Below are 14,478 nucleotides of genomic sequence, written 5' to 3'. Positions count from 1 at the left end.
TCTGTGTCCAGTAAACGGCCCCTGTGTGTGGGGATTTATTCCCTTCAAAATAGGTCTGGATTAGTTAGACCATTATTGGTGAACAAGCAAACCATTAGTCTACAGCAGTTCTGATGGTTTCAATGTTATGGTCGCTAATGGTCTTCAATGGTAAAAATCCCAAACACACACTTTATATTTGCCATATCTTCAATTTAAGCCTACTAGAAAGTGTGCGCCCTCAGGAGGGAAGCAAAAGTCATTCCGCTACCTAAGAATAGTAAAGCCCCCTTTACTGGCGCAAATAGCAAACCAATCAGCCTGTTACAAACCCTTGATGGTGAAAAGATTGTGGGGGCTGTTTTGTTAGACATTATCGACCATAGTTTGCTGATGGAAAAACTTGTGTTATGGCTTTACACCTCCTACTATATTGTGGATAAAGAGTTACCTGTATAACAGAACACAGAGGGTATTCTTTAATGGAAGCCTCTCCAACATAATCCAGGTAGAATCAGGAATTCCCCAGGGCAGTTGTCTAAGCCCCTTACTTTTTTCATTCTTTACTAACGACATGCCACTGGCTTGTCCATATATGCAGATGACTCAACACTATACATGTCAGCTACTACAGCGACTGAAATTACTTCAACACTTAACAAGGAGCTGCAGCTGGTTTCAGAATGGGTGGCAAGGAATAAGTTAGTCCTAAATATATTTAAAAAATAATTAAAGCACTGTATTTGGGACAAATTATTCACTAAACCCTAAACCACAATTATATTTTGTAGTGAATAATGTGGAAATTTAGCAAGTTGAGGTGACTAAACTACTTGGAGTAATCCTGGATTGTAAACTGTTATGGTCAAAACATGTTGATACAACAGTAGCTAAGTTGGGGAGAAGTCTGTCCATAATAAAGCACTGCTCTGCCTTCTTAACAACACTGTCATCAAGGCAGGTCCTACAGGCCCTATTTTTGTCACACCTTGACTACTGTTCTGTGAAGAGACACACACACACACAGGTACAGACACACGCATACACACACACAACGCTAGCACTCTACACACAAGCAGATTGAAATAATATTGTATCGTGGTATTATTCATTTTGTATTGTAGATATGTAGTGGTGTAATAATGTTATATGATGTACTGTTTTATCTTTTGTTTTATATGTAATGTAAGATCCTTAATGTGTTTGGACTCCAGGAAGAGTAGCTGCTGCCCTGGCTAAAAGGGGATCCCTAATAAATACAAATAGTGTTTTGCAATAGTAATGGTATTAGGTTTGGCTGGATATAATGGTAAATGTCACGAATCACACTACATATAGAGGTGTTTTCTAATATTTGTATTGTTTTAAATCTACTGCAATGCAATGTTTTATAATTGTATTATTTTGTTAACAGTTGTCACAACATTTTAGTCACTAGCCCATTTTTGTAAGAAAAGTCTTCGTATTAGAGTTGCACTCTAGGGATAGCCCCCTCAGAGAGCTGCCATTTGTTGGACAATTCACAGAGTGTTTGGTTGAGGTATTAGGTTGCTAATAGAAGGACAAATTGAATTGCTTTCCTGGACTGGCTGGACAATTTACTTTCATCATGAGCAAAAGCTATTGGTGTTCTACCCAAGTTGCAAAGAAAATGTTGTAATACATTTAATAAACATGAGACCAACAAAATGGATCACAAGATTCACAGGGAATACATTACATAGAATGAAGAAGCAATATCCCAAGCCACAGCTCCATACTACTTGTCAGACATAGAGAACTGATACTGTATACTGGTTGTTGAGGTGGGATTGGTGTGAGGTGTGGGGGATCCGTGGGTGGCTTTTTACCATTTCATTCCTCGTGTTTTACTCAATGGTAGGAAGAAATATGGTCCAAATTCCAAATTGGATGTTGGGTACTATATTTATTGAATATTATGTGCATCCTATAAATTAAAAGGGCCAATTTGGGGTCAATTAATTACCTTAATTTCACAGAGATCAAATATAAATTCAACAATATTATGGTGTAGGAATGCTCTCTGTTTCTAACTACAGAAACAATTTCTGAATGATCTGAGATGGTGGGTGTCATGGCTTACTGAAATGACATGGAACGACTCTATCGCTCTCTTTCTCCCTCTATTTCTCTATGTCATACGTCCTTAGTGAGATATGAGAGACGAAGAGAGAGACAAATTGAGAGAGAGACAAAAGGGAAGAGATTAAGAAAATTTGAGAAAAACAGAAAGAGAGAAAATAATGATGACATGGTAATTACTTTTTCTAGATTAATACTTCTGGAGGACATTGTGATATTCTAACGACTCGCTATGGAAACCACTCTCGCTCTTGTAGCTCCGGTAGCCATGGACACATAGCATCTCTGAGTGGGAATTGAAGGCCAAAGGCCTCTCTCTTCAAACAACATAACACAAAGGGCAATTGCACAATAACGGAATTACGCTTTGACTCAGATTTTTCACTTTAAAATGTATGCGAAACAAAGATCATTGATTTCAAAGTTCAACAAACTGGCATTAACTGGAGAGAGAGAGAGAAGAGAGTGTGTGAGAGCGACAGAGAGAGAGAGAAAAATGGAGAATGAGAGGGAAGTATAGTCCAGACTGTTTTCAGTCTAGCTTTGAACACCAGACGACAGAAAGAGAAAAAAATGAGTTATGAGCTGAACATACCTTGACTAACCTGTACCCCTGCACATTGGCTCGGTACTGGTACCCCCTGTATATAGCCTCGTTATTGTTATTTTATTGTGTTACTTTTTTTTAATCTTTTTTTTACTTTTGTTTATTTAATAATTATTAACTCTATTTCTTGAACTGCATTGTTGGTTAAGTAAGCATTTCACGGTAAGGTCTACACCTGTTGTATTCGGTGCATGTAACAAATAAAATTAGATTTGATTTTAACATAACAGTATGCCAGTGGAAGGGAAGACAGTAGCAGGTGACCCTACTATGATTTCCCATTGTAGCCAATTAATTTGCAGTAATTTCGTAACAGATTTTTTTGTGATTTCATAAACAAACTTGATATCAGTAAAACACTATAACTAATTGGTAGGTCTACCTTTACTTGTTACTTCTAATGTATGAACTTTCATTGTCCTCATGGGGGAGACAAATTAGAAAACGGAATTACAGGGTAACGGAATTACAAGGCACAAGACAATGTTTCTTAAATTTACAGAAGGCAAATAATTTGTCTAAAACTAAATATACAGTAAGTGTTGATATTAGTAGGCAGTGGTCTTTACATCAACATTATTGTTTTTTAATTATGTCTAATACCTTTTAAAACTTATTCTGGTAGATCTTGTCTAAGACCCCTTTTCCATTTGTTTGGCCCAAAATCTAAGCTTTTGCTTCTTCGAAATTGTTTGGATGGAAAATGGTTGAATAATGTGTATGTGTTAATTTCTCATATATATAGACACTTAGCTTTCATTTGAAGCCCAATTTGACATCCTCCTATGAACTTCACATGTTGGTGCTCATGGGTCGTTTTACATGGAAATGACCATATGCCTTAATGTCTCAAAAATATAGACTCTTAGCTATCATTTGAAATCCAATTTGATATGGTCCTATGAACTTCACATGTTGGCACTCATGGATCCTTTTAGATGGAAATGCCCCAAACTTGATCATAGTAATATGAGTTTAAGTGGTTTGGGATTAAATGGTCCCCCGTAACTTGTTTTAAAACACAGTCGCCCAATCGCAAATCGATTCCTAGCCACTTGTGGAGATCTGAAATGATTGGATAGTTCTAGGAAAATGGCACAAATTCCATCTAGATGGCCAGATGGAGCTATTACCCACTGGGTCCCGACATCAATTCAACGTCTATTGCATGTTGGTTCAATGTAATTTCATTGAAATTACGTGCAAACAACGTTGATTCCAACAGTGCATGCCCAGTGGGTAACTTTTTACTTATCTAATCTTCTTAGATGTCCACTAGTGCATAGGGTGTAGAACGTCCTGGTGTAGTTTGGGCACTAGGTTGTGTTTAACAGCCAATCTGTTATTTAAAAGGGCAGATGGCAGAAGGCAGGCATCTGGCTCCTCACTCCTTCTCAGTAAAATGATCATGGTTTTAGATATTGGAAATTAGAGATTTCACTCTTACCTTTTCTCCCAGACAGTCAACAGTCAAAATTTTACATTCCTCAAACCATTACCAGTTTCTCTTTCTTTCTTGACCTCATTCTTTCACACAGACCCACACTCAAACTCTCTCCTTCTTCCCCCCCTCTTCCTCTCTCCCGTATTCCCACTCTCTCTCGGGAGGAGAGGTGTCAGGGAGATTGATTGGTCTACCTGATGGTTTCTGGTCGATAATCCAAACTAATGCTACTTGTTAGGATTGAATTAGAGCCCTCGTGGATCACTTTGGCCCCTGGGTAGTAACACACACTGCTGCTCAGGGACTGCGTGTGTGTGTCCGTGCGTGTGCGTTTGCGCGTGTGTGTGTAGGCAGGTGGTTAACAGTGTTGGCCTGGCTCTGTCTGCTCTAGCTCTCCCCCCTAACAGATGGAAGGAAAGTTGGACAGCATCACACACACACACACACCACAATTTCTCTCAAGGACTACTTCATAAAGTCTTTAAATGGGCAATCCGCAGTTACTACTGTACATGCATTTTTTTTGTACTTATAAATTACTGATATACAGTATACCCATTAAGTCCATAAAGTCTTTAAATGGTCAATCAGCAGTTACTACTGTACATGCATTTTTTTGTACTTAGAAATTACTGATATACAGTATACCCATTAATATACTGTAACTTATAAATGCCTCATGAGCTTAGTTCAACTGTTGTATCCCATCAGAACCCAAGATATAAACTTGTTTTAATCCAATGTTTGTAATGTAAATTTAAACAAACACTGTATTGCTTCAAAACATGGTCAAAACTATACTCATTCCTTTGAACCATATTTCTGTCTATGAACTATTTGTGAGTAGTTACATTTCTCCAGCCCGATCCCTCAGCTTTTTACTAAAACAGCGGCAGGGATACCAGTTTGTCATCAATTCAAGTGCAGATTGCCCCTTAAAGATCAAAAGCGTATGCTCTTTCATAAGGCAACTATTTATTTAAGACCGGACCCTTCCATGCATATGCTGGCACACTGAACTAGTCAGCTAGCTGGCAGACTTCTGAAAGACACCTTTTGCAGAGTTTTAATGTCTGAGGGTGTGTGTGTGCGTGTGTATGTTTGTACGTGTGTGTGTGTGTGTGAGAGACGAAATGCAGGTAAAATACCGCATCCAACCTCTGTGAAAATGTTTATTATTATGGCAGTCATTGATGAATCATTGTTGGATGATATGAATGGTATTTGTGTGTGTCTGAAAATAGCATTTGATACTGAAGATGGCATTACATTTGTCTGATAGTGTTGTTATTGCTTTGATGGATTACAGAGCAAACGACTGGAGCCGACCTTTAGGAAATAATGACCTGCTTTTCTGGCAATATGAAGGCTAAATGTTAAATGAGTCAAATTCTGAGAGACACACCGTATAGTATTTACATGAAAAGTATTTCTAAGGGAAGGATTCGTCTTCTAAGCCCTGTTTTTTTTCACAAGATCTAATTTTCAAAATGGCAGCACAAAAATGTATGGTCTCTGGCTTTTCTTTTGCAGGGAGTCATTGCAGCGTTAACTGTCGTAATTAGGTCAGTTTATTTGGTCCTTTCATGTGTTGTTGAACATCCCATCATCAGTAGTAAATATAGATTGGAAATTGAAAGTGAATGTGCTGTGGCGCCTATTTACTAGCCTGCCAGACCAGACTAATTGATGTGATTGACTGATGATTGACTGATTACGCTGCATAGATGCATATACTGTATGTGCCAGCTGCCCAGTGGGAGCCATTAGATAGATGCAGTCGTATGGCCTGTGTGGTCCAGCAGTTAAAGACGCTGACCACAATACACATGTATGCCGGAGTCGGCATGGATTCAAATCCGTCCCACTGCCCTTTGGCTCATCCTACTCCTGTCATTCCAACACTTTACTATCTCTTCAATAAACCTATAAAATTACAAAAGGAGTGGGAAAGCCCCACTCCTTAAAAAATACCTTTAAAAAAGAGGCCATTCAGATGCCCACACAAGCCAAACAAATATGCACATGCAGTACCCACACACATGCTCAAACACATGTGCTGTCTGTATGTCTGTCTCTACCCCTCAGCCTTACTGGCTGTCTGTCTTCCTGTCTCTGCCTGTCAATCAATTCCAGCTGTCTGTTAGCCGCTGGCCTGGTAAAAGGTTGTGGTTAGCAGATTATTCCTCTTCCTCAGGGTTAAGCAGAGGATGAGTTTCCTGGCAGGCCCCAGCCTCAGACTCAGAGCAGGCAGCCAGTGTTGATTGAGCGCACAATCATGCAATCTCCATAGAAAACATTGGCAGTAGAATGGCCTTACTGAAGAGCTAAGTGACTTTCAACGTTGCACCATCATAGGATGCCACCTTTCCAACAAGTTAGTTAGTCAAGTTTCTGCCCTGCTAGAGATCATTACATTTACATTTACATTTAAGTCATTTAGCAGACGCTCTTATCCAGAGCGACTTACAAGTTGGTGCATTCACCTTATGATATCCAGTGGAACAACCACTTTACAATAGTGCATCTAACTCTTTTAAGGGGGGGGGGGGGTTAGAAGGATTACTTCATCCTATCCTAGGTATTCCTTAAAGAGGTGGGGTTTCAGGTGTTTCCGGGAAGGTGGTGATTGACTCCGCTGACCTGGCGTCGTGGGGGAGTTTGTTCCACCATTGGGGTGCCAGAGCAGCGAACAGTTTTGACTGGGCTGAGCGGGAGCTGTACTTCCTCAGAGGTAGGGAGGCGAGCAGGCCAGAGGTGGATGAACGCAGTGCCCTTGTTTGGGTGTAGGGCCTGATCAGAGCCTGAAGGTACGGAGGTGCCGTTCCCCTCACAGCTCCGTAGGCAAGATCATCTGTCTTCGGTTGCAACACTCACTACCGAGTTTCAAATTTGCCTCTGGAAGCAAAGTCACCACAATAATTGTTCGTCGGGAGCTTCATGAAATGTATTTCCATGGCCGAGCAGCCGCAGACAAGCCTAAGATCAACATGCGCAATGCCAAGCGTCGACTGGAGTGGTGTAAAGTTTGCCGATATTGGACTCTGGAGCTGTGGAAACGCGTTCTCTGGAGTGATGAATCACGCTTCACCATCTGGCAGTCCGACGGACAAATCTGGGTTTGGCGGATGCCAGGAGAACGCTACTGGCCTCAATGAATAGTGTCAATAGAGTAAAGTTTGATGGAGGAGGAATAATGGTCTGGGGCTGTTTTTCATGGTTCAGGCTAGGCCCCTTAGTTCCAGTGCTGCTAACATTGTGACAGAAGTTTGGGGAAGGCCCTTTCCTGTTACAGCATGACAGCACAAATTGGGGTCCATACAGAAATGGTTTGTCGAGATTGGTGTGGAAAAACTTGATGGCCTGCAAAGAGCCCTGACCTCAACCCCATCGAACACCTTTGGGATGAATTGGAACGCCAACTGCTAGCCAGGCCTAATCGCCCAAAATCGTGTGGCTGAATGGAAACAAGTCCCCACAGCAATGTTCCAACATCTAGTGGAAAGCCTTCCCAGAAGAGTGGAGGCTGTTATAGCAGCAAAGGGGGTACCAGATTTTGGAATGAGATGTTTGACAAGCAGGCGTCCACATACTTTTGGTAATTTGTGGTAATTTGGTCATTTTATTAAAGCCTGTCTGAAAATACAACACTTCTCATTTAAGACAAAAAGATAAGATTTCTAGAAACGCACACCATTTTGGTGTCTTGCAAGAAGCAATCACTCCCCCATTGCTGACTACAAATGATCCATAACTGGGCTAATAACTCACTATCTTGCAAAGGATATGAGCAAATGTACAAATGTGCACGTCACTATATGTAGCTCTCGCTTTGATCTCAAAACAAGCACATCTACTCACAACTGCTCATGCTATAAAAACAGTCCAGTTCAAAGTGAATGGCACAGATCCATATATGGCAATGGTCTATTTGCATATACAGTTGAAGTCAGAAGTTTACATACACTTAGGTTGGAGTCATTAAAACTTGTTTTTCAACCACTCCACAAATTTCTTGTTAACAAACTATAGTTTTGGCAAGTCGGTGGCAATCTACTTTGTGCATGACACGCACTGTATATAGCCTCACTATTTTTATTTACTGCTGCTCTTTAATTATTTGTTATTCTTCTCTCTTACTTTTTGGGGAGTATTTTCTTAAAACTGTCAAAGTAATTTTTTCAACAATTGTTTACAGACAGATTATTTCACTTATAATTCACTGTATCACAATTCCAGTGGGTCAGAAATGTACATACACTAAGTTGACTGTGCCTTTAAACAGCATGGACAATTCCAGAAAATGATGTCATGGCTTTAAAAGCTTCTGATAGGCTAATTTGACATAATTTGAGTCAATTGGAGGTGTACTTCAAGGTCTACCTTCAAACTCAGTTCCTCTTTATTTGTCATCATGGGAAAATCAAAAGAAGACCTCAGAAAAAAAATTGTAGACCTCCACAAGTCTGGTTCATCCTTGGGAGCTATTTCCAAACGCCTGAAGATACCACGTTCATCAGTACAAACAATAGTATGCAAGTATAAACACCATGGGACCACACAGCCGTCATACCACTCAGGAAGGAGACGCGTTCTGTCTCCTAGAGATGAACGTACTTTGGTGCGAAAAGTGCAAATCAATCCCAGAACAACAGCAAAGGACCTTGTGAAGATGCTGGAGGAAACAGGTACAAAAGTATCTATATCCACAGTAAAACGAGTCCCATATAGACATAACCTGAATGGCCGCTCAGCAAGGAAGAAGCCACTGCTCCAAAACCGCCATAAAAAGGCCAGACTACAGTTTGCACCTGCACATGGGGACAAAGATCGTACTTTTTGGAGAAATGTCCTCTGGTCTGATGAAACAAAAATAGAACTGTTTGGCCATCGTGACCATTGTTATGTTTGGAGGAAAAAGGGGGTCGCTTGCAAGCCGAAGAACACCAACCCCACCATGAAGCATGGGGGTGGCAGCATCATATTGTGGGAGTGCTTTGCTGCAGGATGGACTGATGCACTTCACAAAATAGATGGCATCATGAGGCAGGAAAATTATGTGGATATATTGAAGCAACATCTCAAGACATCAGTCAGGAAGTTAAAGCTTGGTCGCAAATGGGTCTTCCAAATGGACAATGACCCCAAGCATACTTCCAAGGTTGTGGCAAAATGGCTTAAGGACAACAAATTCAAGGTATTGGAGTGGCCATCACAAAGCCCTGACTTCAGTCCCATAGAACATTTTTGGGCAGAACTGAAAAGGTTTGTGCGAGCAAGGAGGCCTACAAATCTGACTCAGTTACACCAGCTCTGTCAGGTGGAATGGGCCAAATTCACCCAGCTTTTTGTGGGAAGCTTGTGGAAGGCTGGACAAAACGTTTGAGCCAAGATAAACAATTTAAAGGCAATGCTACCAAATACTAATTGAGTGTATGTAAACTTCTGACCCACTGCGAATGTGATGAAAGAAATACAAGCTGAAATAAATCTTTCCCTCTAATATTATTCTGACATTTCACATTCTTAAAATAAAGTGGTGATCCTAACTGACCTAAGACAGGGAATTTTCACCAGGATTAAATGTCAGGAATTGTGAAAAACGGAGTTTAAATGTATTTGGCTAAGGTGTATGTAAACTTCCGACTTCAACTGTAGACTGTTTAGTCATGCCTGTCAATGCAATAGAATCCTACTCCAATGCGTTCTGCCTACAACAACATTTCTTGCATAGATAGTTTTGCATTCCATGTCTTGCATAGTTCGTTTTGTCTCGGTATGTTGCATTGAAAGTGGCTAATATCACGTTGATTTGATCACAATTCCAACAGTAAAGGGAAACATTGGTATTGTTAACTTACGGGGAAAACTCTAGAAAGTTGAGTGAAGTTCAAACTAGTGCTTCTCTGCGCAGAAGAAGGTAGTCCTGGGGCGCGTGTGCGTGCACAGCTTAGAGGGAACACTGATTACCGGTGTGATCATGTAGCCTACCTCAAATGTTGAAATATACTTTTTTTTTATTATCTGAGAATTGCGTTGAGAGACTAGTCAATGTTCATATCACCTCTACCTTACCTGTCACCCTAGACCCATTCAATTTGCTTACCGCCCCATAAGGTCCACAGACAATGCAATCGCCATCACACTGCACACTGCCCTATCCCATCTGGACAAGAGGAATACCTATGTAAGAATGCTGTTCATTGACTATAGCTCAGCATTCAACACCATAGTACCTTCCAAACTCATCATTAAGTTTGAGGCCCTGGGTCTCAACCCCACCCTGTGCAATTGGGTCCTGGACTTCCTGACGGGCCACCTCTAGGTGGTGAAAGTAAGAAACAACATCTCCACTTTGCTGATCCTCAACACTGGGGCCCCACAAGGTTGGGTACTCAGCCCCCTCCTGTACTCCCTGTTCACCCATTACTGCGTGGCCATGCACATCTCCAACTCAATCATCAAGTTTGCAGACGACACAACAGTAGTAGTCTTGATTACCAACAACGACGAGACAGCCTACAGGGAGGAGGTGAGGGCTCTGTGAGTGTGGTGTCATGAAAATAACCTCTCACTCAACATCAACAAAACAAAGGAGATGATCGTGGACTTAAGGACACAGCAGAGGGAGCACCCCCCTATCCACATCGACAGGACAGCCATGGAGAAGGTGGAAAGTTTTAAGTTCCTCGGCATACACATCACTGACAAACTCAAATGGTCCACACACACACACAGTGTGGTGAAGAAGGCTCAACGGCGCTGAGGAAGGAGGCTTTAGAAATGTGGCTTGTCACCTAAAACCCTCACAAACATTTACAGATGCACAATTGAGAGCATACAGTCGAGCTGTATCACAGCCTGGTAAGGCAACTGCACCGCCCGCAACCACATGGCTCTCCAGAGGATCGTGCGGTCTGCACAACTCATCACCGGGGGCAGACCACCTACCCTCCAGGACACTTACAGCACCCGATGTCACAGGAAGGCCAAAAAGATTAGCAAGTAAAACAACCACCCGAGCCACTGCCTGTTCACCCCGCTACCTTCAGGAAGGCAATGTCCATACAGGTGCATCAAAGCTGGGACCGAGAGACTGGAAAGCAGCTTCTATCTCAAGGCAATTACACTGTTAAATAGCCATCCCTAGCACAGTGAGGCGGCTGCCTACATACAGACTTGAAATGGTTGGCCACTTTAATAAATGGAACACTAGTCACTTTAATAAATGGAACACTAGTCACTTTAATAATGACACTTTAATCTTGCATTACTCATCTCATATGTACAGTGGGGAGAACAAGTATTTGATACACTGCCGATTTTGCAGGTTTTCCTACTTACAAAGCATGTAGAGGTCTGTAATTTTTATCATAGGTACACTTCAACTGTGAGAGACGGAATCTAAAACAAAAATCCAGAAAATCACATTGTATGATTTTTAAGTAATTAATTTGCATTTTATTGCAAGACATAAGTATTTGATCACCTTCCAACCAGTAAGAATTCCGGCTCTCACAGACCTGTTAGTTTTTCTTTAAGAAGCCCTCCTGTTCTCCACTCATTACCTGTATTAACTGCACCTGTTTGAACTCGTTACCTGTATAAAAGACACCTGTCCACACACTCAATCAAACAGACTCCAACCTCTCCACAATGGCCAAGACCAGAGAGCTGTGTAAGGACATCAGGGATAAAATTGTAGCCCTGCACAAGGCTGGGATGGGCTACAGGACAATAGGCAAGCAGCTTGGTGAGAAGGCAACAACTGTTGGCGCAATTATTAGAAAATGAAAGAAGTTCAAGATGACGGTCAATCATCCTCGGTCTGGGGCTCCATGCAAGATCTCACCTCGTGGGGCATCAATGATCATGAGGAAGGTGAGGGATCAGCCCAGAACTACACGGCAGGACCTGGTCAATGACCTGAAGAGAGCTGGGACCACAGTCTCAAAGAAAACCATTAGTAACACACTATGCCGTCATGGATTAAAATACTGCAGCGCACGCAAGGTCCCCCTGCTCAAGCCAGGGCATGTCCAGGCCCGTCTGAAGTTTGCCAATGACCATCTGGATGATCCAGAGGAAGAATGGGAGAAGGTCATGTGGTCTGATGAGACAAAAATTGAGCTTTTTGGTCTAAACTCCACTCGACGTGTTTGGAGGAAGAAGAAGGATGAGTACAACCCCAAGAACACCATCCCAACCGTGAAGCGTGGAGGTGGAAACATAATTCTTTGGGGATGCTTTTCTGCAAAGGGGACAGGACGACTGCACCGTATTGAGGGGAGGATGGATGGGGCCATGTATCGCGAGATCTTGGCCAACGACCTCCTTCCCTCAGTAAGAGCATTGAAGATGGGTCGTGGCTGGGTCTTCCAGCATGACAACGACCCGAAACACACAGCCAGGGAAACTAAGGAGTGGCTCCGTAAGAAGCATCTCAAGGTCCTGGAGTGGCCTAGCCAGTCTCCAGACCTGAACCCAATAGAAAATCTTTGGAGGGAGCTGAAAGTCCGTATTGCCCAGCGACAGCCCCGAAACCTGAAGGATCTGGAGAAGGTCTGTATGGAGGAGTGGGACAAAATCCCTGCTGCAGTGTGTGCAAACCTGGTCAAGAACTCCAGGAAACGTATGATCTCTGTAATTGCAAACAAAGGTTTCTGTACCAAATATTAAGTTCTGCTTTTCTGATGTATCAAATACTTATGTCATGCAATAAAATGCAAATTAATTACTTAAAAATCATACAATGTGATTTTCTGGATTTTTGTTTTAGATTCCGTGTCTCACAGTTGAAGTGTACCTATGATAAATATTACAGACCTCTACATGCTTTGTAAGTAGGAAAACCTGCAAAATCGGCAGTGTATCAAATACTTGTTCTCCCCACTGTATATACTGTATTATATACTATCTATTGCATCTTCGCTGTGCCGCTCTGTCATTGCTCATCCATATATTATATGTAGTGTATATATTCTTATTCCATTCCTTTACTTAGATTTGTGTGTATTAGGTATTTGTTGTGGAATTGTTAGATATTACTTGTTAGATATTGCTGCACTGTCGGAACTAGAAGCACAAGCATTTTGCTACACTCACAATAACATCTGCTAACCATGTGTATGTGACCAATACAATTGGATTTGATTTGATTTGAGAAAAACAACAGTGCATTAGCAGGGCAATTCAAGCAAGGCCAATATGTGGTGATAATGTTTTGGGCCTATAGTCTACTGCACAAACCTCATTACTACAGTACGCTTTTTTAAGTAATGTAAAAAAACATCTCTGAACAGTAGATCTCGGCTTGCATTTGAACTCAGAAAGTGATCTCGACTCAAGGTTTGGTGACTACTGTTCTAAGCAAAAAACATTGCCATACAGGCTAGCTACTTCTTTCCCGCTCCTAACTAGCCAACTAAAGCTAACACACAATCACATCAAATAGCTGAAATGACAGCAAACTATGTGTTTTACCTTTGTTTCTATTGCCATTTATTTTGAACTGTCTTTGAACTTCAGAGTTGGCTTAACATTGTACCAGAGCTAGACCAGAGCTAGACCAGAGCTAGACCAGAGCTAGACAAGAGCTAGACAAGAGCTAGACCAGAGCTAGACCAGAGCTAGCTAGCTAACAAGCTTGTGTGTGCAGAGCGGCACCAGAATTAAAAACACTTCTTACCTTTTCATAGTTAAGAAATCCAATGTGAAATGTGATAGCTATAGTATCCCGAACTAGCATTGAAAAGTTCATCCATTCTTCTCTAATTAAAAGTTCATCCATTCATCTCTAATTGTTATATCGTTACTAATGTTAATCAATCTTTCTTTCCACAGTATGAATTCAAAGTGAAAAACATAAAGAAGAAGAAGGTCAACATCATAGTCTCAGTGGATGGAGTGAAGGTCGCACTAAGAAAAAAGAAAAAAGTGAGTCTGTTTATAGTGAGTCTTTTATTTATTTTTTGCATCCTGTTAATATCTTTACATTTGTGACTGTCTGGAGCTTAGGGGCAGGGAGTAGAGTGGATGGGTGTTGTGTTGTTTCTAACCTCCTCTGTCAAACTGTGCCCACTCAGCCATTACTGAGATGTGTCATATCCTGGGATTTTAAGGAGTGAGTGGAATTCAAATCCTGTCACCAGCAGAATGATTAGCGAATCTGTGCCCTGCTAAATAAAGCTCCAGACATGGTAGAGTGAAGGAAAGGAGTGAATATGTGCCTGGCTAAACTAATGTTTCCGACAGGGTAGAGTGGCAGAGTAGCAAATCTGTGCCCTGCTAAATACCGCTCCAGATAGGGTAGAATGGAAGAGAGGAGTGAACCTGTGCCCTGATA

The 14,478-nt window shown here is 41.5% G+C and overlaps 1 protein-coding gene across 1 annotated transcript in view; it reads left to right on the top strand.

The window, feature by feature from the left end:
- LOC139578595 (carboxyl-terminal PDZ ligand of neuronal nitric oxide synthase protein-like) overlaps positions 1-14,478 on the top strand; it is a 240,252-nt gene that overhangs the window by 111,936 nt on the left and 113,838 nt on the right. Inside the window, exon 3 of the mRNA XM_071406421.1 lies at positions 13,977-14,069. Coding sequence (XP_071262522.1) covers positions 13,977-14,069 — 93 coding nt within the window. The remainder of the gene's footprint in view (positions 1-13,976; positions 14,070-14,478) is intronic.

This window comes from Salvelinus alpinus, chromosome 6 (assembly GCF_045679555.1).
Source record: "Salvelinus alpinus chromosome 6, SLU_Salpinus.1, whole genome shotgun sequence".
Lineage (NCBI taxonomy): Eukaryota > Metazoa > Chordata > Actinopteri > Salmoniformes > Salmonidae > Salvelinus > Salvelinus alpinus.
Note: the sequence above shows the minus strand (reverse complement) of the source record. Positions and strands in the feature narration are given on the sequence as shown.